Source organism: Ailuropoda melanoleuca, chromosome 16 (assembly GCF_002007445.2).
Source record: "Ailuropoda melanoleuca isolate Jingjing chromosome 16, ASM200744v2, whole genome shotgun sequence".
Lineage (NCBI taxonomy): Eukaryota > Metazoa > Chordata > Mammalia > Carnivora > Ursidae > Ailuropoda > Ailuropoda melanoleuca.
The window spans coordinates 83468556-83491738 of record NC_048233.1 but is presented as its reverse complement, the minus strand read 5'-3'; the positions used below and the strand labels follow the sequence as shown (position 1 = coordinate 83491738).

Here is a 23183-nt window from a genome sequence, read left to right as displayed (position 1 = left end):
TTTTTTTTTTTTTTTTTTTTTTTTTTTTTTTTTTTTTTTTTTTTTCCCCCCCGCCCCCCCCGGACCTCCCGTGCGCGTGGCCCCGGCCCCGCGGGCCGCACCCCGGCTTGTGCGCGCCCAGCCCGGCCCCTCCGCTTTGCGGGCCCGCGCTCCCTCACCTACCATCTCCGGCTCCCATCTTCTCAGCCCCACCCTCGCCTCTCCATCAGCCCCTTCCTTCTTCGCCCTCAGCTCTGCTTCCATCACTCATTTCTTGCCTCACCTTCACCTCCTTCTCCCCATCTCGGGTTTGTCATCACCTTCCTGTTTCCGCTCCCGTCACCTCCCCATCTCTGTCCTTTCATCCTCTGTCCGGCTCTCCCCTACCCGGTCTCTCTTCCTCACCATCTCCTCCATCTCTGCCCCTTACCATATCTCAGCCACCTTCCCTCCACCTCTGTCTCTCCCTACCTTCCCATGGCTGCTCTAGCGTCTCTGTACCTGGGTTCTTATCTGTGTCCCCCCATTTGTGCTTCCCTCTGCCCCATCTGTCATCTCTGCCTCTGACATGTCCCATCTCTTCCTCTTTCACCTCGCCATGTCCGTCTCTGTTTCCACCTCTGTTCCTCCAGCAACCTTCCCTTCTTTACCCCCTACCGTCCTTCCCTCACCTCCCAAACAGAGGGCTCCCTCCGCCATCCCAGCCTCTCTCAGTCTCCTTTCTCCTTTGCATGCCTGTACATCTCTGCCCTACCTCCACCTCTGACCCCCAGCATCTCTCACCTCTGCAGCTCTATTGCTAGGAGCTTAAGTTCCCCCACCCTGGGCTCCCCATCACCTTCCAACCCAGGCTCCCTGTAATCTCCCAGTCCCTCTCCCCATCACCCCTCATCCCAGTCTCTCCCTCACCCCCATTGCAGTCTCCCTATCACCCCATCACCCCCATTCCAGGCTCCCCATCACCTCCCTGCCCAGTCTCCCCATCGCCTCTTGTGGCAGTCCTCTATCACTTTCCACTTACTGTCACCTCTTATCTCAGCCCCTCATAACCTTCCATCTCAAAACCTACTTCATCTTCCCTCTCAGACTTCATCACCTTCCATTTCCAACCTCTGTCACTTCTTGTTTCTGCCCTATATCACCTCCTGTCTCAGCCCCCTCATCACTTCATAGCTCCAACCCCAAGGGTCTCTGTACGCCATTTGTGACTCTGTACCTGCCACCTTCCATCTCTGTCCTCCTTGGTCTCTGTGGCCCTTCACTTCCCATCACTGCACCCCACACCATCAGTCTGTGCACTCTCCATCACCTCCACGTCCAACCGTCTTCCCATTTCACCTCGTTTCCCTGCCAGACCCCATCACTTCCCATCTCAGTCCCTCGTTCACATTCCACCTCACACCTCCTGTCACCTCCCATCCCAGAGGCCCCATCACCTCCCATTTTAGTCCACTCATCACTTCCCTTCCCTGTACACTGCCATCACTTTCCAGAGGGGACCCCCACCACTTTCATCTCTGTACCTCTCTTACCTCCCGCTTCTGCACTTCCATCACCTCCCATCTCTGTACCTGCTTTGTCTCCTAGACCTGTCCCCCATCACCTCCCATCTCTGTACCTGCTTTGTCTCCTAGACCTGTCCCCCATCACCTCCCATCTCTGTACCTGCTTTGTCTCCTAGACCTGTCCCCCATCACCTCCCATCTCTGTACCTGCTTTGTCTCCTAGACCTGTCCCCCATCACCTCCCATCTCTGTACCTGCTTTGTCTCCTAGACCTGTCCCCCATCACCTCCCATCTCTGTACCTGCTTTGTCTCCTAGACCTGTCCCCCATCACCTCCCATCTCTGTACCTGCTTTGTCTCCTAGACCTGTCCCCCATCACCTCCCATCTCTGTACCTGCTTTGTCTCCTAGACCTGTCCCCCATCACCTCCCATCTCTGTACCTGCTTTGTCTCCTAGACCTGTCCCCCATCACCTCCCATCTCTGTACCTGCTTTGTCTCCTAGACCTGTCCCCCATCACCTCCCATCTCTGTACCTGCTTTGTCTCCTAGACCTGTCCCCCATCACCTCCCATCTCTGTACCTGCTTTGTCTCCTAGACCTGTCCCCCATCACCTCCCATCTCTGTACCTGCTTTGTCTCCTAGACCTGTCCCCCATCACCTCCCATCTCTGTACCTGCTTTGTCTCCTAGACCTGTCCCCCATCACCTCCCATCTCTGTACCTGCTTTGTCTCCTAGACCTGTCCCCCATCACCTCCCATCTCTGTACCTGCTTTGTCTCCTAGACCTGTCCCCCATCACCTCCCATCTCTGTACCTGCTTTGTCTCCTAGACCTGTCCCCCATCACCTCCCATCTCTGTACCTGCTTTACCTCCTAGACCTGTCCCCCATCACCTCCCATCTCTGTACCTGCTTTGTCTCCTAGACCTGTCCCCCATCACCTCCCATCTCTGTACCTGCTTCACCTCCTAGACCTGTCCCCCATCACCTCCCATCTCTGTACCTGCTTTGTCTCCTAGACCTGTCCCCCATCACCTCCCGTCTCTGTACCTCCTTCGCCTCCCAGACCTGTCCTCCATCACCTCCCGTCTCTGTACCTCCTTTGCCTCCCAGACCTGTCCTCCATCACCTCCCATCTCTGTATCTCCTTCATCTCCTAGACCTGTCCCCACATCACCTCCCGTCTCTATACCTGCTTTGTCTCCTAGACCTGTCCCCCATCACCTCCCATCTCTGTACCTCCTTTGCCTCCTAGACCTGTCCCACCATCACCTCCTATCTTGACTACCATGGTGTCTTGACATCTCCAAGCTCCCATCACCTTTTATCTTGACTCTCCTGGCCTCTCATCACTGTGCTGTCACCAGCTCTCACTCTGTACCCTTGTCACCTCCCATTTCTGTGCTTCCATCACTTCCCATTTCTGCCCATCCATCACCTCTCTCTTCTTCTTTTTTTTTTTTTTTTTTTACTCCACTTTTGTTCTTCCCTCATCTTCCATGCCTGTATCTTCCTCCCTTCCCAGCCATGCCCCTCAGGGCCTACCGTGTCTGCGGTTCCCTCTGCCTCCCCAGTGCCCTCCGCATCTGTCCATTCTTGCTTCCAAACTTTGCCCCCATGTCCCTTCCAATCTTCTCACCTTGTTTCTACTCTCGCCTGCTCACCTCCTTTGTCTTTAGCTCATTTTTCATGCCTCTATGCTGTCTTTGTTCACTTCCCAAGAGTGGCCTCTTCCCAGCCCCCTCTCCATTGCTTTCTTCTCTCTTTCCCAGCACAGTGTCCCTTCTACTCATCTCTGTCCCTGTCCCAGCTGGGGTCCTCTCCATGTAGCACTCTCTTCTCTCTCTCGCTCCACTTCCCCAGCCGGCACCTTCTCTGGCTCTTGACTCCCTTTTTCTCCCCACGAGCTCTCTGGCCCTCTGTGCTTTCCTCCCTCCTCTTCATTGTTCCCTCTGGCTCCCCAGAGGCCCAGTGTTGCTCCCAAAGGGGCCCAGATAGGACATGGTCCTTGTGGGCACTGAGGTGAGGCATGGAGGGGTGAGATTCAGAAGGGGAGGCAGGGATATTGGGAGAATGTCTGGGGGGAGGGCCAGAGGTGAAAAAGGAAGGGACCAAGAGAGGAGCTGGCCCAGGGGAGGTGAGCAGATTGGAAGGAGGGCCTTCCTTGGAGCTGAGTGGCACAGGGAGGCTCAGTGATGGAGCTGGAGTCAGGATGCAAAGAGCTGGGAGACCAGGAGAGAAAATGGAGGAGAGAACATGGGGGTGGTGGTGTATGAAATGTTGGTGTTGGGGTTGCCTCAGAGATGGCCACCCCCTTGCTGTGCAGAGGAGAAGAACAGCCCCAAGAGGGCTAATGGCTGCCCAGTGCCACATGGCAGCAAAGGAGGGGCTGGAGGGCACTGCAGGACAGGTGGGAGCCTGAAGGGAGGAGCTGGAAAGGGTCTGACAGGTGAGAGGAGGGAAGAGGGTCAAAGGGCAGCTAGAAGAGTAGGGAGGAGGCCATCTGTTTTGGCTGACCCCCACCTCTGCTGACCTTAGTCATGAGGAGAGGTGAAAGGGCAGGCTTCTCTTGGGACCCCATGCTTGGCTAGAGGAAGAGGCCAGCTTGGAAGAGCTTTCTAGGCCCTGGGAGATCCATCCTCTCTGCCCCACTGTCTCCCTAGCGTCCCCCAGTGTGAGGGAGCCTCTCCTTCTGCACTCGCGTCTCTATGTCCATTCTCCTGGCTTCTCCCTGTGTTTCCCTTTGCCTTCCTTCCCTCCTTCTCTTCACTCTTTCCTCCATTTACCTTCCAACCCCCAATCCCTCCTATTACATAATATCCCTACCGACCCGCCAGACACCCATTGACACCCCTGCACCTGATGTCAGTCTGGGCGTGGGGGGGACCAGTACACCTGACTCCTAAAAATGCCCCAAGGGGGTGACACTCTCCTGGTCCTTGACCCCGATTTTGGTTTCGGAGCCTTTCAGACCTTCCGACCTTCACTTCTGCGACTCCCTGAAGCCAGGGGTGGAGGGGTCAATTCCAGCCTCAGTCCTGAGTCAGTACCTTCCAGCTGTTCTGGTTCATCCCTCCAGCTTGCTTCTACAGGGGACTGACATTGACTTTGATTCTGAAAATGGGTGTGTTACCTTGGGTTTCCAACTGGATGGTTATGGCCAAGAATGGGCATAAGAATTGAGGGGATATTGTTGTGGGATTCTCGATCAAGAGAGCTGAGCCTAGGGATGTGGACCTGTGGGGGTCCCCCTGGGTTGTGGAGGTCCATATAAACCGCTGATATGGGCTGTGGGCACCCAGGACCATGGCTTTTCTGGATTGTGCAGGAGTTTAAGCCTCGTGATTCTAGGTATACCAGAAGGTTTTTGTCATGGCTTCTGATGCTGCAGGGGAGGCAGGCAGACGGAGGGGCTGCACAGGTAGTTTTAACCACGGGGCATCATTTTATGGTTTTTTGTTTTTGTTTTTTTATGTGGAATGAGTTTATTGTTTGGGTCTGCATTAGCTAACCATTGTTAATGGTTGGTTGTTGTGTTTTTCTAGAATGCAGGTGTGTGGGAACTCTATGGAAGATTCTTGATCACTCAGTGTTTTACTGGGATCAGTGAATTTCGGGGTCCAGGAGGCCCAGACTATGTTGGGTGTGGACAGAAGGTGCCAGCCCTGGGTCGTTGGTGGTGGGCACCTGGGCCCGTGGCACCCTGTGTGTGGCCAGAGGCTCTCTTGTCTTGGGCTCCAGGGTTGTGTGCCCCTCCCTTCCCCCCTTTCCTCTGTCAGGCACTATGTAGCTCACTAGCTACATGGGGAGGTCAAAGACAGTGGTCTGGGCCATCCTAGAGTAACATTTTGGGACTTGGCTTAGGCCCCGCCCCCGGAGCCCTTTCTGGAACCTCTCAGAGGTTCTGGGTGTGATGTGGTGTCCTGGGCTCCTTGTCTCCATGCCCCAGGGAGTCTGGTGGCCAGGGTGTAGAGGACAGCTTGCAGGGGGTGGGTGGGGGGGCAGAGGCCGGAGTTACCTTCAGGACTCAGGATCCAGCTGGGGAGCCACAGGGAGGGACCTGGCGGGGCCCCACCCCCCTGCCTGCCCCCCTCACCTGGCAGAAGCACCCTGCTGGGGGGAGAGATGTCTCCCCAGGGTAATTACTGCTGCCCCAGTCTCTCCACCCGATTCCCCCACAGTGTAATAAACGCCCTTAGGCTTTAACAGGCCCGCCCCGCGTAATAAACTGGCTGCAGTGTTACAACAGCTGGGCCCGTAAACCCCGGGGAAGCCGGGCTGAGCAGGCCCCGGGCTGGGGGCTGGGAGCTGGGGGGCTGGGTGCCTTTTGGCCTCAGGGGCGGGATGTGTGGCCGGTCCTGTCCTGCGCCACGGGCCCTGTCCTCGCTGCTTGCCGAGGCCCGTCTTTGTGCGCTCCCCGCCATGTTCGCCGGCTGCCTCGGCTGCCTCGTGTCTCCTCTCGCAGCCTGCCTCCCCGCACTGGTCTTTGTGTGCGGCTGGGTGTGTCATCGCCTGTGTGTGCGTGTGGGGTCTGCGGGTGCGTCCCTGGGGGACGGGCCTGCTGCGGGGCTTGGGTGCCCCAGGGGCCTGGAGAACTCCCTGCCCTGTGGGCGTGGGGCCTACCTGCTCCTCAGACCCTCTCTGGCCTCAGGCAGGGTTCTCTCCAAGCCGATGTGCTGTCTGGGGGCCTGGGGTGGGGCAGTGAGAAGGGGCTTCCTTTCCCTTAGACCTGGGAGGTTTGGGAGCAGGCCCCACGGACGTGGGGTATGGCGGTCTGGGGGACCGAGAGACCCAATGAGCCCCTCCTGCGTCTGACTGGGGGGCCCTGGAGCCCATGGGGTGAAGAGGCAGCGGCCTCGGGTCAGGGAGGCCGGGAGGGGGGGCTGTGTGGAGGAAGGTCAGCAATCTCAGTTCCCCTGGCCCTCCGCACCCCCCAAATTTGGACTTGCAGCTTATGAGTGGAGGGGGAAGGGAGGACCTTGGGTATGATGGTTGCCATGGAAACAGCCGGGTTTCCAGAGTGCTGCAGTGTTGGGAGTGGAGAGGCCCTACCGGCTGCCGCCTACCGGGCTCTTGGCCTGCAGGCCCAGCCCCTTCTGGGCAAGTGACCCGCCCGGGGTGGGGGTGTGGCTCGCTGTGTACCCTACCTCCGGCCAGCTCTCCTCCCCAATCCCAGGGCCCCGTCCTGAGGGTTCCGCCCTCACCCCAGGCCTCCAGGGCCCCCAGGTATAAAGGGTGCCTGGTCAGGGGGCAGGGGGCAGCGCTATGCTCCCTCTGTCCGCTGTAGTGACAGGTCTGTCATTAGCATCAGGGTGGTTCTTTCCTGCCTGCTCTGTGCTGCCCTGGGGCCGGGGTCCTCCCTCCTCTCTGGCCAGATCTGGGGAGATGGAGGGCATTGATAACAAGTGCTCTGGAGAACAGCTCCTGCTCCCCCAACCCTCAGCCCCTGCTGGCCTCACTGCCTCTCTGGGACCCAGGCAGCAGCCTTCCCTTCTCTCCTCAGGTCGGTCCTGGGCCCGCAGGTGGTGCAGAGGGCGCCTCCCTCCAAGGCCCTCGGAGTTGAGTCTCCTTCAGGGGCCTAGGACCTTCCTGGAGTAGCGCCCCCTCATCCCTGATGGTCCAAACTGCACCGGGACTCCAGTCCCTGAGGTGAGAGACTCCCAAGGTGCTTGAGGGGCCTGGCCTTAGTGTTACCAGCTGGGCTGCTGGCTTGATGGAGCGGGTCTGTGCCTCCCAAGTGTCTCAGGCCTCGGGCCCACCTCGAGCCTGGCCTCCCTGGCTCCTAGCTCCTTGACCCCAGGGCTTGCCATCCTACCCGAAGGCCCCACTTTCCTCCCCGGTTACTTCAGGCTTTTGCTGGCAGGCCCCACCTGCCTGTCTCCGGATAAGTCTTCCCCTGCACCCCTCTTCCCCAAGAAGTGCTTTGAGAGGAGTCGTTAGTGGCTAATTATTTAATTAAGCATTTTATGAATCTCATCTGCTCCATTTATGTTCTAAAGGATGCAAGATTGTTCTCTTCCTTCTCTGAAGGCCCCAGAGTACTAGTCCTCTAAGGCTTCCCAGACAAGACTACCTTCCTGGAAACTGGGTGACCAGCCCCCAACCCCCACCCCAGCCATCGGTCTGCCCCTACCCCCCACTCCCCCAGGGAGCCCAGTCAGCCGCAGGAGGGAACATGGCGACTAATGGGGTTTATTTTGGGGCTGAGATCGTTAGGGACCTCACACCCGCCCCCGGCAGCCGGATGGAGGAGACTGAGAGGGGGAGGGAGGATGGGGTGGGGGAGGGCAGGGAGAGGGAGCCTTCATCTCTGGCTCCCATTCTCCCACTTTCTCTCACCTACACCCTTCTCTGTCCCTCTCTGTCCATCTGTCTCTCTGCCTCCTTCCTCCTCTGGCTGTCAGTCTCTATTCCATACCACCCCCCCCAGCCCCAATATCTGTCTCTTCTTTGCTGGGCAAGGCTCCAGGCACCCCCTCTTTTGGGACCCAGGCAGCCCCCTAATTGGGAGTGGAAGCAAGGAGTCCTGGGCAAACTGGGACCAGGATTTCCAGGGGCTTGGGAGTGGGTGGGGGCAGGTGGTGGAAGGGTGCCAGGCTGTGGGCTATGAGTCAGAGCTGAACACAGCCCCTGCACTTCTCGCCATCGCCTGGGGCTCCTTTCGCCTTGGTGCCCCCTCAGCCTGGCCCCACAGAAGCACACACCTCGAATCTGTCACCTTTGCCAGTGCCGGGAGAAGTTGAGCTGGTGGGGCGCAGGACCCTGGGTGCTGCCTGCCCTCCATACACTTCTCAGTCCCCTTGCAGCCTCTCTCTGGGCTCTCTCTGTGTCCCTCTCTCTGTTGCCTTTCTGTTTTGCTGTAATTAAAGCGAGAATTCTTGATGAGGCAGCTACATCTGTCTGTGCTCGTGCACGGGCTCTCACCGGGCACCCGCCTGCCAACTGTTCCCGAGCACTGCAGGGCCTGGCGGCTGCTGTGGGTATCACAGCCCAAGCCCGGTGGCCCTGTGCTCTGGTTGCGACCCCGAGAACCTGCCAATTTCGCTCACCTGAAGTCATATCTCCCTTTCTCCCTTCTCTCTGCAGCCGGGACCACGTACATCTTTGGGAAGGGGGGAGCGCTCATCACCTACACGTGGCCCCCCAATGACCGGCCCAGCACAAGGATGGACCGCCTGGCCGTGGGCTTCAGCACGCACCAGCGGAGTGCTGTGTTGGTGCGGGTGGACAGTGCCTCCGGCCTCGGAGACTACTTGCAGCTGCACATCGTAAGGGTCCAGGGCCCTGGCCCCTGCCCCAGCCCCCACCCCTGGTCTTCGTCCCCTCATTGACATGGGATCAGCACCTCGAATCTCCCCTCATGTGTTCCCCAATTCCCAGAGGTCCCTCTGCGTGGCTCTGCCTCTGAGACCCACTCCCTTCGTGTCATGCATTCCCAGAGCCACCCTAGCTGATCTGAAGCTCTCCAGCCCCCCACTCTCTGACTCCCTCTGTGGCTTCTGACCTTCCTGAACACATGGCCTCCTTGGGCCTCTGGCCATTCTCCTGCAGGCCATGAAGCATCCCCACATGGTAACTGCCCAGGGCCGTCGTCTGTTCACTGCTAGACCACCCAGGGCGGTCCCCTGTGTCCTGCTTGGATTCTTGCCCTGTTCCTACCTCCCGGCCCCTGAGCAGTCCGTGCCTGCTCCTTGCCTATGGACCCTGCGGCTGCCTGTGCTCTGCCCTTAACCTCTGTCCGCATGACTTTTGCCCTCCCAGCGGCCCCTTTACCCTGCCTCCCCTATACCCTCTCTGGTCATACTCACTCCTCTCTGACCTCTTGGCCCAGTGCCACATCCCCACCCAGACCTCCTGTCCCACTTGGCTCTGCCCTTTTTTGCCCAGCTCCCCTTCTCAACCTCAGCTGCTTTCCAGTGTCTCCCTCTGGGCCTCCTGCCAAACGTGCCCCTATCTGCCCTACTCACCCTACCCCCCTACACTCCATACCCCCTATCTGCTCTACCTGCCATATCCACCGTTCTTGCCATACCCCCCTACCGACCATACACCCTCCCATCATATCCCCCAACCCTCCATACCCCCCTACCCACCATATGCCATACCCACCATTCTTGCCATACCCCCTGCCCACCGTACCCCTCTACCCACCATACGCCCTACCTGTCATACCCCCCTACTTGTCATACCATGCCCCGACCCCCCCGCCAACATATTCACGGCTCCTCTCAGTTTTTATCCTAACTCTGGTCTTCAGGCAGCCCCTTTTCTTCTTTGACCCTTTCCCCATCTCTAGTCCTACCCCACACGCTTCCTAGTGGCCTCTGCCCTTGCTGTGTTTCATTTCTGCACTTAGCCTCTCCCCTGTCCCCTTCCATGGTCTTAACCCTGGGCCTCTGACCTCCATCTCCACTTCTTCCTCTAAGTCTGCATCCCACATGCTGACCCTAGCCAGGACGCCTGAGCTGGGTGTTCGAGCAGGGTGGCCAGGCTCTATGTGCCAGAAAGATCTGGGTGGGGGGGCCCTGGGCTTTAGGGGGACCGAGGAAGCATGTTTGGGCTTTGGCCCCTCCCCATCTGATTGGACTTTGGCAACTAGTCCCTTTGTGCCCATCAGCTTTTCAGGGTCCCCTGGCTGTACACCCCTCCCCTAACACCAGGGAGCAAAGGAAGGAGGCGTGAGATGTCCCGTGGGCTGAGTGGAGCAGGAGTGGGAGCGGCAGCCGCTGGGCGCTGGACGGGGGAGACCAGGCAGAGAAGCGTGTAGGGAAGGGGTGTGGAGGGGCGAGTTGCCTGGGGAGAAGGCCTGGAAGGTTCGTGCCTGTGTGAGCGGGACAGTGTCTCCAGCTGGATGTGAGAGACCGTGGCTGTGGACGGCACACATGACTCTGTGTGGCGTGTGGGGCTGGGTGCATACTGATGGAGTCAGGAGTGACAGTGGGACCTTGGGGGACTGCGGGGGACAGGCTCATGGCCTCTGATCACGTGTGTCGCTCCATGTGAGCCTTTCCCAGGGGAGTGGTACTTGCTGTTACTCCGGTCTCCTGACCACGTGGCAGGTGCCGTTGTGTCTCCATGGCTTTGCCTGTGAGTGAGGGCTGTGTTCTCTCTCCACACAGTCACGAGAGGCCAGGAGTGGCTTCGGAGCTGACAGCCTGGGTTTGAGTCTCAGCTCTGTCCTCGTGCAGTCACCCCATGAGTCTCAGCGTCCTCATCTGTGGCACGGCCCGATAACAGGATGGTAAAAGGACAAAGGGAGGCTGTGAGGTTCCAGTGAGATTGTATGTGTGAAGCCCTCGGGACATGGTCCAGCCAACAGGGAGCACTGTGTCAGCCCACAGCCCGATCCTCTGTGGTTCTAGGTTCTAGGAGGATATGGGGAGTTGTCAGTCTGTGGGTGGTGGGTGCGTGGGGCTTGCGAGTACTCTTTGTTAGGTGAGCCCAGCCTCAGTTTCCCTGCTTTACTGCATCTGAGGAGAGATGCTGCATGCGGATACGAGTTTGTGTGTGTGTGTGTGTGTGTGTGTGTGTGTGTGTGTGTGTGTGTGTGTCTGTGGCTTTCCCAGGTTCTAGGAGGGGGAGAACTGGACCCATGAGTGGGGAAAGGATTGGGCCTAGATCTCCAAGTGAGCCACAGCTGCCTACTTGGAGATCTAGATCTCCCTGTGCCCTGGGTCTGCCTCCTTGACCACCCCTGTGTCTTTGTGCCTGTGGTGTTAGAGACGGGGCTCCCCAGCACTGAGTAGACAGTGTAGGGGCTCGGGGTGCAAGGAGAAGGGACCCCCCCTCTTCTCTCCCAGCGGTTCTCCCAGGCCTCACCGGGCTCAGGGTTATGGAGGAGTGAGGCCTGGTGCCTGGTGCTGCTGAGGGCAGGGGTGGGGCGCCTGGGGAGGGTGGGCGCCCTGGAGGAAGTGTGGGAGCCTTGGGAGAGGCCAGCCCTGAGGGAAGCGCTGGGCCCAGACGGGCTGAAGCCCCTGGGGGGCAGCCCCCAAGGCCCTCTTCTCCTGGTGACACACCAGCTCCCACTGCCGCGTCATTAGCAGCTCTCAGAGTGGGGAGGCGGCGGCAAAATAAGAGAAAAGCAATTTGACGTTTCTAATAAAGCGTCGCTCCACTTTGCCAAATTAATTTTGACTCCCATAATTATTTGCTGTAGGAGCGGCCGCGTTCTCCCCACCGCCGCCTAATGAGGTAATTGGGGAATTAGGAATTAATGACTTTAACAGAAGTGACAACTGACTTCACGTCGGGAGCAGCTCTGGGAGCTGCCTCTCCCCCGGAGCGTATGGCTCTGAGCTCGGCTGCCTCCTAGGAAACCCGGGTGTCCTGCCTTCCAGTTGCCCTGGCTGGCCCCCCGACACCCCAGCTCCCAGGCGGCCTCTGCTCCTTGACCACCATCACCGCCTGGCCTGAGCCTCACGGGGAGAAACCCTCCGAGGCGTCCAAGGGGCTGATGCTATTCCGGGCGATGTTATTGCTAATAATAGTACTGAGAAGCATCGGCTGTTCCCCTCATGTGTGTGGGGAGCATGTGATCATCCCGTCTCCCTGGGATGTTGTCAGTCTGTGGGTGGTGGGTGCGTGGGGCTTGCGAGTACTCTTTGTTAGGTGAGCCCAGCCTCAGTTTCCCTGCTTTACTGCATCTGAGGAGAGACTCTGCATGCAGATATCTGTGTGTGTGTGTGTGTGTGTGTGTGGCTTTCCCAGGTTCTAAGAGGGGGAGAACTGGACCCATGAGTGGGGAAAGGATTGGGCCTAGATCTCCAAGTGAGCCATAGCTCGCCACCCTGTGTCCAAATCTCTGCAAGACCCCAATCCCCACCCCATCTGCAGGCCCCCCATCCCATCCTCAGGGCCACCAAGCTCCTTGACTCTGTTGGATACAGGAGCTGGAAGCTGAATGGGCCCTCATGCCCAGGCTGGACTGGGGTAGTCTTTCAGGAAGACCCAAGGTGTGTGTGTGTGTGTGTGTGTGTGTGTGTGTGTTCTCTGATGATCTGGGTCCTATGACTGTGTGTGATTCAGGGGGCCTAAGTGAGCCTGTGTGGGTGTCTGTCCTGTGCAGGAGGAGGGGGGTGGGGGATTCAGGAGGCTGAGCTCAAGTGGCTGCTGGCAAGTGCAGGGGAATGGAATAGGGGCTCAGGTTCAGGGCCTCTCAGGTGGGTTGGCCTCAGTAGCTGCTCAGATCATCCCCTGTGTAGTTTGAGTCAGTGTCTCCCTAGACTCGTGGGTAGGGGAGAGAGAGCACTGGCTTTGGAGTCAGGCCAGCTGGGGTTCAAATCTGGATTCCTTTCCTGTGATGTGGATTTGGGGATGTTACTCAACCTCCCTGTACCTCAGTTTTCTCCTTGGTGAATCGGGAATGCCATAAGCTTCCTGAGAGGGTCGCTGTGGGGATGACGAGAACTTGTGTGCGAGGTATCCTCAGAGGGCCCGGCACATTTTAGGGGTTCAGTGAAGTGCTCCCTCTCATACCAGTGCCATCAATGGAACTCTTCTGGGACTGGATCCTGGGTGGCCTCTGTAAGGTTCCCCAGGCCCTGCCCTGTCCAGAGCATGGAACCCTGCGTCCCAGAGGTTACTGAGACTGACTCTTTGCTCCCCTTCTCCAGGCCTGGGTCTCTGACTTTCCTCTCCTGTCCTTCCTCAGCTCCCAGCCCCATCTTCTAACCCTACACCCACTAGCTCACCTTTCCTTAGTAAGTCTATTATGGTTTGTCTTCCTGATCTCTTTCCATACTCACCACCCTCCCCACCCCCCGCCCCAGAATACACAGTTCAGACCCCTGCCTCCACTCCTATGATTTCACACTCAGGCCTGACCAACATGGAGCCCGATGAGCTGCCAGGAGAGGCATGTTGATGCCTAGTGCAGGGGCCCCAGGGACCGCTCAGTGCTGATCATGCAGGGAAGGGGAGGCTGAAGGCTGGGGTTTGTGGGGAGCAGGGAGGCCAGACTTTCCTCAGGCACGGGGCTGGCTTCCACGGACTTCTCTGTTGGTCGTGCCTTAGGGAGACCTCTACCCTCTGAGCTCCCTTTGGCCCCCAACGATGTCTGGGGCCTGGGCTCAGTGGCCCTTGCACAGAATGGGTGCCCTGTGAACATTTGTGAATATTCTGAACGAACCAAAAGACAAGAGGCAGGTGTGGTTAGTGGAAGTGCTCCCGGTCCAGGCTCTGCACCCCACCATGGTCCCAACCTCTCTGAATTTCAGGTCACTCCCTTGCCTGCGCGTGGGGAAGAGGCAAGCCTGCCCCCCTCTTTGGGCGGGTGAGAGGATCAGCAAAGGCATGACTGGGAGATGTGTGTTGTGAAGCTGTGAAGTGCCACGGATCCGGGCCGGTGGTGGTCACAGGTGGAGTTCTAGAAAGAGGGAAGGGCTATTCCCTCCTGGTTGCTGACCTCTACCTCCTTGTCCCCAGGACCAGGGCACCGTGGGGGTGATTTTTAACGTGGGCACGGACGACATTACCATCGACGAGCCCAACGCCATCGTGAGCGACGGCAAATACCACGTGGTGCGCTTCACTCGAAGTGGTGGCAACGCCACCCTGCAGGTGGACAGCTGGCCGGTCAATGAGCGGTACCCGGCAGGTAGGCGGCGCGGAGAGGTTTCCGGCTGTGCTGGGGAGAGGCCATGGGAAAGCGGAGGTTAGTGGGGGCGGGGGCGGGGCTAAAGAGCAACCTCGGGATTCGCAAGGCGGAGCTAGACCGCGGGGTGGGAGTTGGGAGTCCGTGGGCGAGGAGGGAGAGGGCAGAGCTGAGCTGGGAAGGCTGCAAGGCCAGGGTCCAGGTGGGGGTGGGGGAGAAGAGAAGAGGAAGAGGGGTAGAAGTAGGGAGACTCTGACACGATTGAGGAAAGGATGGGTTTAGAATCGAGGGACAGGCAGAAATGAGGAGGCAGATGCAGAAACCAAAGAGAGAAGATCCGTAAGTAACCCGAAATATATCTCAGCGAGGAGGCAGGCCTGATTCTAAGGACAGAACCAAGGAATGAACCAAGGTCTTTACAAAGAACAAATCAAAGATTCATATCAGGAGATCTAGATAAAGGAAGAGACGTGACCACGGAGGCTCAGGGAAAAGGAACCCCAGTGTCTCAGGGAATAAGGGACACGGTGAAAGGGAGAGAACACCAAGTGACAAGAGTGCAAGGGCATTCCACAGACTTTCCCTGGGAGCCTCCTGGGTGCAGGCTCGGGGGACACGGGGGGCAGGACACAACCTCTGCTTGCAGGGAGCTCACCGGCTAGGAGCGGGGAGCACGGCAATGCAAACGACCTCTTTTGACAGCATCACACAGTGTGACGGTTGTGGTGGCCCAGGACAAACCCAGGTCTGAGGAGCAAGGGGAGGGAGGGGATGAGGACACGGGAGAAATGAGGAGGCAGAGAAAGAGCCTCAGAGTGCGGGGGAGCCAGAAGAGGGGCGACGGAGAGAGATGGAAACAGTCACTGGGACAGGAGCAGAGACGGAGGCAGCCCTGGAGTGATGCAGAGAGATATAAGGAGACGTTGTGGCATGGACCCAGCCAGAGGGAGAAGAGGTGGACAGAGCCTCGGGAGGGAGAGGAAGAGAGCCCAGTGCGGGAGACCGAGAGGGAGGGGAAAGGGAGCCGCTGCAGGGGAGAACTGCAGAAATGCAGACTTGTGGAGGTATAATCTGGCTGAGCGACCCCGCACAGTCACACACGGGGGCGACTGAGGAGAAGGGAGAGCATCTGGAGCCTCAGTCCCTCCCTGAGGCAGAAGTGACAGCCGAGGCGGGGGCAGAGAGGCTGAGAAGGGTGTGGGCAGAAGGACAGGGAAGGTGCAGGTGTGCAAACCCTCACGCGCCCGCTTATGCTGGCAGAAACACGCCAGTGTAGATTCCCAGCTCCCAGTTGTGCAGGCTTATGCCCAACACTCTCTGGAGCTAAAGAGAACCACATGCCTCCCCCCACCGCCCCAAGAAATACAGAGGCTGATGGACATACAGCCAACCACAGACACACGGATGACTGCAAAGACTCATAAGGTCAGACCGACGCAGGAGAAACAAGAGCCCTACTGAGGGATGCCAGCCTACACCCGGGTTCTGGGCACGTGTGGGGTCGCCGGGGCCCATAGACACTCCTGTGTGAACTCTTGCGGGTGCATAGGCCAGGCTGTGCAGGTGTGATCGCCCTGCAGTCATCTCTCTGTCAGCCACACACATGTGAGGGCAACTTCAGTAGCGGTGAGGTCCCCAGCCTGGGCTGAACGGGGTTGTACTGGGAAGACATGAAGGGTTCACCGCATCCATCCATGACTCGGGTCCAGGCCTTCTTCCCTGGGAACCCAGCAGGCCAGAGGCCAGGTGGGAGGGTTCATGCCTGCTCTCCTCTGCTCCGGGACCCCTGGCCGGGGGTGGGGAAGACGACTGGGTGCCCCCTCACCCGCAAAGCTGAGAGACCTGGTTGACCAAAGCTGAGTGTCAGCCTGAGCCATGCTGTCAGGCTGGCTTGGCAGAGGTCACCGGCCCAGAGCCTGGGCCTCCAGACTTTTCGGGAGCACAGAGACTCAGCTATTAGACTCCGAGTTCTTTTAATCCTGGACTCCTACTAACAAGTCGTGTGGCCTTGGGCGAGGCGTCCAGCCTCTCTGAATCTGTCTCTACCTCTGCAAGATAGGGCTAATAGGCACCTTGTAGTAATACCATGAGAATCCCACAAGATAACCCAAGGAAAGTTCTAGAATGGCATGGCATACAGGAGGTGCTCAACAAACGGAGCTTTGGTTAGGACTGTTACGTGCTCCAGTGAGACAGGTGTACATTCTTCCCTTCCCCTCTGGATGCACACAGGGACAACTGCATAGGCACACACAGGAGATCCCTAAGAGCCTCCTGCCCTCCTGAGTCTGTGGCTCTGCATACGTGCCCGCCCAGCTTGCCCTGCCTGACTCCCTTCTGGCCCCTTCACCTCTCCTCCAGTGTCTTCTTTGGTCCCTCTCATTCCCATCCCCAGGCTGGGATGCCCTGTGCTACCATTAGCAGAACGAAGAACACTGCTGGTCACTTGCCAGTCTCGCCTGCTTGGCTGGGGCACTCTGCGGGTAAGGGCCAGGCCTTCGCCTTTGCATCTCCAATACCCAGCACCAGGAACAGAGCAGGCATTCAAGAAATGTTTGTTGAGTGACTAAATGAGTGAACAATCCATTTTTTACTCAAATGCTACTGACCTTAATCTGTGGGGAAGGCAAGGTCTTGTTGCATCAGAAACACCTAGGGAGGGAGCAGCCGTATGTGCGCGCGCGCGCACACACACACACACACACACACGGGCATGCCGTGTGCTGCTTGTTCACAGGAGATGTCCACGGCAGCCCGGGCCCAGGCCTCACTGGGGGCCCGAGCAGCTGTGCAGTGCGAGAGGAGCAGGAAAGCCAACCCCCAACACGTTATGGAACACTATATGTGGGTTCAATGGGAAGAGTGGCCCGATTCCCAAAGGAAGTCATTTCCATTCCCACTGCTACAGACTGGGATAACCCACAGCCCGGGGGTGCGGGGAGGAGCACGCTGAACTCCTAGGCACACTGACAAACCCCTTTCCACACTCTATTTCTCTCTCTCTCTCTCACACACACCCACACACACACACACAGACAATCTTCCCTCCCCATCTCCAGGGCCTGGACAATGGTGAGTGGAGAGAGGGACAGGCAGGGTGGAAAAGGGGTGGGGTTAGGAATTGGGGGAAGGAGCCTGAAGGAGAAAGTCTAGTGAGTGACAGTGGGTCAGGAGCTGGGCTGAGTCCCCAGGACAGAAATGAAAGGGGACCAGAGCAGAGCCGAGGCTGAGAGTCTGGAATGGGACTGAGATGGGGGAAGAGAGCCGCCAGACAGAGGGGCTGGGGGGCCCTGTAGGGAGGGAACCAGGGCAGGCTGAGGGGAGCAAGATGGCTGTGGAAGAGGTGGAGAAGGGGAGAGGGGTGGGTGGGGTGGCGGGGTGGCAGNGGGGGGGTGGGGGGGTGGCAGGGTGACCTGTAGTGGTGGCAGGCAGATGGGGGGGGCAGGGAGACAAGGCTGTGGTGGCGGTGGGCTCTTCAGGGAGTGAGGGATCGGGGTGGAAGCTGGTGGGGTAGGGGTGTGGGGTGAGCTGTCAAAGGGGGCGCCGTGGGGAGCTGAGCACAGAAGGGAAAGGGAGCTGAGTGCCTGGAGAAGTGGTTTAAATGTCACTGTTAAGTACGAGTGTCGGGCCACCCCCTAAATGCCGCATAAACCCCACTTAACCCAACCCTCCCACTTCTAAACCACCCTCTAAACTCAGTAACCAGCCGGGCCACTGAGGCCCCCCACCCCCTAACTTAAACCCGCTAAATGATGCCCCTCCCTGCCCCCACTGCCCCACTCTGGGATGGGGAAGGAAGGTGGGCACAACAGCTTGAGCGCAGATAAACCTGTTTAACCTCTGACCTTTGACCTTCCAGCTGCCTTTTCTTTCGGTCCCCTTTTCTTTTCTTCTGTGTCCCTTGTCTTTTTCTTTGGGTCACTCCTGCCCCTCGGGTGGGGCTGGCTCTGGACGGGAGCCTAGGGGGGGGATGGGAGGACGAGGGACCCAGCGCTTCTCCCTCCGTGGGTGGACCTTCCCCCCCTTTCCGGTGGGTGTTGCTGCTTTACTCTGAGTCTCCTGAGAAATGCGTAATTACTTTGCTAACTCCTTTGGACTTCGCCGCCTGAGAAACCTACTGTCTTTCTAAACTTTTCCAAGGAAACTTTGATAACGAGCGCCTGGCGATTGCTAGACAGAGAATCCCCTACCGGCTTGGTCGAGTAGTAGATGAGTGGCTGCTCGACAAAGGTAATTAACCAGAATTAATTAATTAATTAATTAATTAACTTTAAAAACACTATCTTAAAGGTGCAGAGCTCTCTCTTTCCCCACCGTGCCTTCCCCATCGCCCACCCCTCAGCGGAGGCCTGATGATCCCACCGGGATGCCCCCCTCTCCTCTCTGGAGTCAGTCGTCTGTGTCTTTAGAAACAGAGCGGTGATTTTGGACAGGGGTGGGGTTTTGCTCAGGAGACAGAGAGTCCTTGGGCTCTTTCTGAAGCCGGGATGGTCTAGAATAATCCATGGGACTATGGAGCTGAGCCTCCCGACCCACCCTGCTAAATAGCAGGCTGGCGTGCAGATCGGGGGCAGGGTTTGGTGAAGGGCCGGGCCGCAGGGCCACAGGGCTCTGAGGAGCAGGAAGTGCGACCCTAGGATCCAAAGGGAGGGTGGAAAAGTTTCACCGGGTTGTCCCAGGAGGAAAGGGAAGCATGGGGACCTCACATCCTACTGGAAAGCCCCTCCCTCCCCAGGGAGTGGCTGTGGGGCACAGTCTCTGGAATGGGCCCACGTTGGTCCAGAAGGCCTCTTAGAAGAAACAGAGGCGGGGGTAGGGGGACCCTAGGAGGTAGGGGCAGGGGCGGCTGTCCCACAGGGCTTTCTGAGCCTGCTGAGCTGGTGAGGAAGACAGCACAGGCTAGCCGAGTGGCTACCTAGAGCAGCGAGGCACTGCTGGGTGTGAGGGAGAAGGCCGCTTGTCACCAAGGGAAGTTGGGGCCAAGGGCAAAGCCATCCCATGCCCTTCGGAGAGGGGGCGAGCTCTGTACCTCTAAGGCTAAACTGTAGGGGGGAGTAGAGCTGTTAAAGCCCCACCTAACCAGCTGATAACGGTGCTTTTAAATGTCCCCTGGGGCCTGCCCCAGCTAAAACCCCCAAACGTCACTTCCAGCCCCCCTCACAGCCAGCGGGGACTAAACATGCTGATAACCAGATGTGATAAATCCATAACAGGACAAAAAGTTAAAGGGACTGTCACAGACATCGCTAAAACCTACAGCCCCCAGCCGCACTGGGTTGCTCTCGCCAGCGGGGTGAACTTTAACCCTTTGAGGAGTTCGTGGTGGGCGGGGCTGCAGGGGCCAAGTTCGCTAACCTACGTAGGTTCCTCTCCCGGAATCAGAGAGGCCAAGGGAGCAGCCTGGGCTGAGGCTGGGACAACTTGTGACCCCAGGTAGGCAGAGCTGGACAGGACCTTGGGGGGGAGGGGTGGTGGGGCCTTCCGTTCAGGGGATGGTGGACCCCAGTGGTCCTTCCCTAGCTGCGGGGCCACATCCTCTCTTTAGATCTCTAATTCTGCTTCTAGAAAGTGAAAGATTGGGCAGAATGCTCTGGTATTTCCCAGAGTGTGGAAGGAGAAGCGCATTTCCCCTTTCTCAGGAGGGGTGAGCCCCTTCCGCCCCCTCAGCCTACCTCCTGGGGGCTGCTGGGAGAATGAGATGACGTAAGGAGCAGGAAGGTGTTTAAGAACAAGATCTGGGCCCTCTTGGAGGGATGATTTTCTGTCAGCATCTGGCATGTGGTGGGTGCTCAATAAATATTTATTGAATGAGTCCATTTCCAGTTCTAGAACATGTCCGGTGAGGCCTTAAGTTCCACGAGAGGCTTCTCAAGAAAGAGATTTGTGGTAAGATGAGCTTGGGAAATGCCGAATCCCGTTTCTTCCTCTTGGAGAAGCACATGGACGTTGGCTTAATAAAGGCTCTGAGGAGTCCTGTGAGAAAGAAACCTGTCGTTTAATTGTTAAGTGTTTGCTTCCCAAACTTGGTCGACCACCGTGAGCATTCTCCTCTTCATGCCTGGGAGCTGTCTCCGGCTCCAGCTTGGTAGTCCTCAGGCTCCTCTCTGGGTCTGGTATTCCAGCTGTTACTAACCAGTGCTCAGCTTTTGTGGGCCCCGGCTCCCCCATTTGTAAGATGGGGACGCTGCTCCAGGGCGGAGTATGGGGCTGGGCAGAGGGAGGGTGCCAGAGGCGGAGAGGCCGAGCAGAGGGCCGAGCAGACTCCCCCCACCGTGGACGGTCATTGGCTGCAGACCAGACAGATGGTTGGTGGCCCAGGGAACCCGTGTTTCCAAAGAGAGTGTGGGTTTCACAAGTTGGACTATCATCAGCCCAGGGTTTGGGGGCAGGGCTTACAGACACCTAACTCTAAACCAGATCTTTAACGAGGCACTAACCAGAGGCTAACAAGGGCTAAGCCAGGTCTTAAACCCCCCAGCGCCCGCAGCTGAAGGTCCAGGGGAGCAGGGGGCAATGGAGTAGTTCCTCTGCCCCCCTCCTCCCAAAATAAGCAACACCAAAACCAAAGTTAAATCTAAACTTAAACATAATAAATATCTTTTCTAAAAACCAAACCAAAGCAACAAATTCAGAGGGTTAAACCGACCCCCAGATCCACTAAAACCAAAAACAACAGCCGAACCCCACCCAGGTGGGAATGCTGAGGTGTCATGCTGAGTGGGGAGCGAGACTGGAGCTGGAGCGGTGTTTTTTGGCTGTCAGCGAGCGAAGCAAGGTCCCTTTAACGTTTTCCATCTCTGTGCTTGCACGTCCTGGCGGGGAGGAAGGCCTCTGCTCTCCAGGGCCTGGTTCCCCAGGCAGGGCAGCGGCTGGGGCTTGGAGGGGGGAGGAGAGAGGGGAGCCTGGCCAGAGCTCAGCGGGCTGGGTGGTGGCTGGCAGGGCAGAGTGGGGTCTGCGTGGCTGCTCCCACCCTCGCGCACGCCAGCCCTCCTCCCGCGCACCGTCCTCACCTCTGGCACGTCAGTGTCGCCTCCCTCTCTGCTTTGACACACACTGACCACTCAGCCTGGCAGTCTCCTTCTCTGTCTCTGCCTCTTTGTCTCCTCTGTCTGCTGCTTCTGAGGGCTCCATGGCTCGGGGCTGGATACTGGGTGTGGGATGTTTGGGGAAGCAGAGGGAGAAGATGGGGATCAAATGGAGGGAAGGGAAAGAAATGGGGGGGCGATGCCCCTGGAGCAGGAGAGGAGAGGGGGATGGGAAGGTCAGAGGCATGAGCATGGCGGGGAGAGGGGGGAGCTGGGCTCCCTTTCCCAGCCCATGTGTGCCTTGGGGACCCTCCCCCTCCGGGGTCCCCACCTGGCTGGGCTGGGGGCTGTGGCTGACGAGGACTTTCCCTTTGGTGTCTGCCCCTTCCTCATTTCTCCAACCCCCCACCCCCGCCCCCTTGCTGGTTTCCCTCTCGGTCCTCTTTCCTTCCCTTGGCTTCCCTCTGTTCTCCCCATCCCTCTCTGATCTCTCCCCCGCTGCCTGCCCCTCCTCTGTTGCCCCCACCAATTCCCCTCCCCACCAGGCCGCCAGCTGACCATCTTCAACAGCCAGGCTGCCATCAAGATCGGGGGCCGGGATCAGGGCCGCCCCTTCCAGGGCCAGGTGTCCGGCCTCTACTACAATGGGCTCAAGGTGCTGGCGCTGGCCGCCGAGAGCGACCCCAATGTGCGGACTGAGGGCCACCTGCGCCTGGTGGGGGAGGGGCCGTCCGTGCTGCTCAGTGCGGAGACCACGGCCACCACCCTGCTGGCCGACATGGCCACCACCATCATGGAGACCACCACCACCATGGCTACCACGACCACACGCCGGGGCCGCTCCCCCACGCTGAGGGACAGCACCACCCAGGTGAGGGCCCTTGGGGCTGATGCACGAGAATCGAGGCCTTGGGTGGGGGACGGGGCTGATGTCTGCGGAGCAATGGTGGCGCCCAGGGGAGGGTCTGAGAGGTCTGGTGGGATTCTGGAGGCTGCTCTCTCATCCTTGTCGTCATGGTGATAGTTCAGGTGAGGTGGGAAAGGCCTCTCTTCACGAAGTGGCCTTTGCCCTGGGGACCAGGGATGTTATACATGGGAAGGTGGTCACTGTTTCTAGGGGCCAGGCCCAGCATTAAGGGGGAGTTCGGTACTCCAGCTAGACCCGGGAAGACCACCTAAGAGGGAGGAAGTCTGGACTGGGGTGAAGGTGGAATGACCGTCTGCCTGCCCCATACTGAAGGCCGGGCCCGGTATGGTGTGGGCAGCGAGCAGGAGATGGGTACAACCAGGGTTGCATTGCTCCGGCCAGGCACCTAGGAGACCGCCCTGGAGAGGCCAGAGGCTCAGCTGGGGGTGGCTGCCCCTCTCTGGAGGCTGGCGGAGGCCCGGAACAGTGTCTCCCCGATTGCTGGTGTCCTCACAGTGGGACTCCAAGCCTACTGCCTTCTCGTGTCCTCTCCTCGGGACCTTGAGCGGATGCCCCTGCCTGGCAGCCTCAGGGTTCCCTGTGCCTGTGGATCGGATGGGGGTGTTGGTGCGGACAGTGCCCTGGTGCTTTACCCTCCCCACTGCCTGCCCCTCCAGCTCAGCTGCCCTCTCTGGATCAGGTCAAGCCCAAGTGACTTGAGTTTATATTCTCTTGTACCCAGAAGGGGGGCATATCTGGGGAATGAGGCTCTCATGGGGCAGGACAGGCCTGGCTTTCCTGGTGCCAAAAGCCAGTTGAGCATGTGTGACTTATGGAGGCAACTCGGGGGCCCAGCTGAGTTTTCTGGTTGTTGCCATTGATGATTGTGGCTCAGGGACGGCTCACACCTGGCATAGGAGACCTTACTCAGTCACCCCGCCCCCCTGCCCAAGCTACTTCTGTCCCTCGTCGCCCAAGGCTGTTGAGCCTCTGTGCCTGGAGAGAACTCTGTGCTCCCAGGGTGAGGGAGAGATCTGGGGGCGGTCTGGGGGGGTGGGCCCCAACTCCACCATCAGCCTGCCTTCAGTGTTTGTAAATGAGCTCGAGTTCCCCTCATCCCTGCCAGTCTGTGCTGTAGGGGGCCGGGCACTGGCTGACAGCCTCATGCAGGC

The 23183-nt window shown here is 58.6% G+C and overlaps 1 protein-coding gene across 15 annotated transcripts in view; it reads left to right on the top strand.

Annotated features, from left to right (window-relative positions):
• NRXN2 (neurexin 2) overlaps positions 1–23183 on the top strand; it is a 96827-nt gene that overhangs the window by 59956 nt on the left and 13688 nt on the right. For 14 of the 15 annotated variants that reach the window (XM_034645165.1, XM_034645158.1, XM_034645151.1 and 11 more), the window contains 4 exons: positions 8574–8755; positions 13911–14082; positions 18220–18309; positions 21650–21975. In XM_034645165.1, coding sequence (XP_034501056.1) covers positions 8574–8755; positions 13911–14082; positions 18220–18309; positions 21650–21975 — 770 coding nt within the window. The remainder of the gene's footprint in view (positions 1–8573; positions 8756–13910; positions 14083–18219; positions 18310–21649; positions 21976–23183) is intronic. The other variant, XM_034645166.1, reaches the window with a different exon arrangement.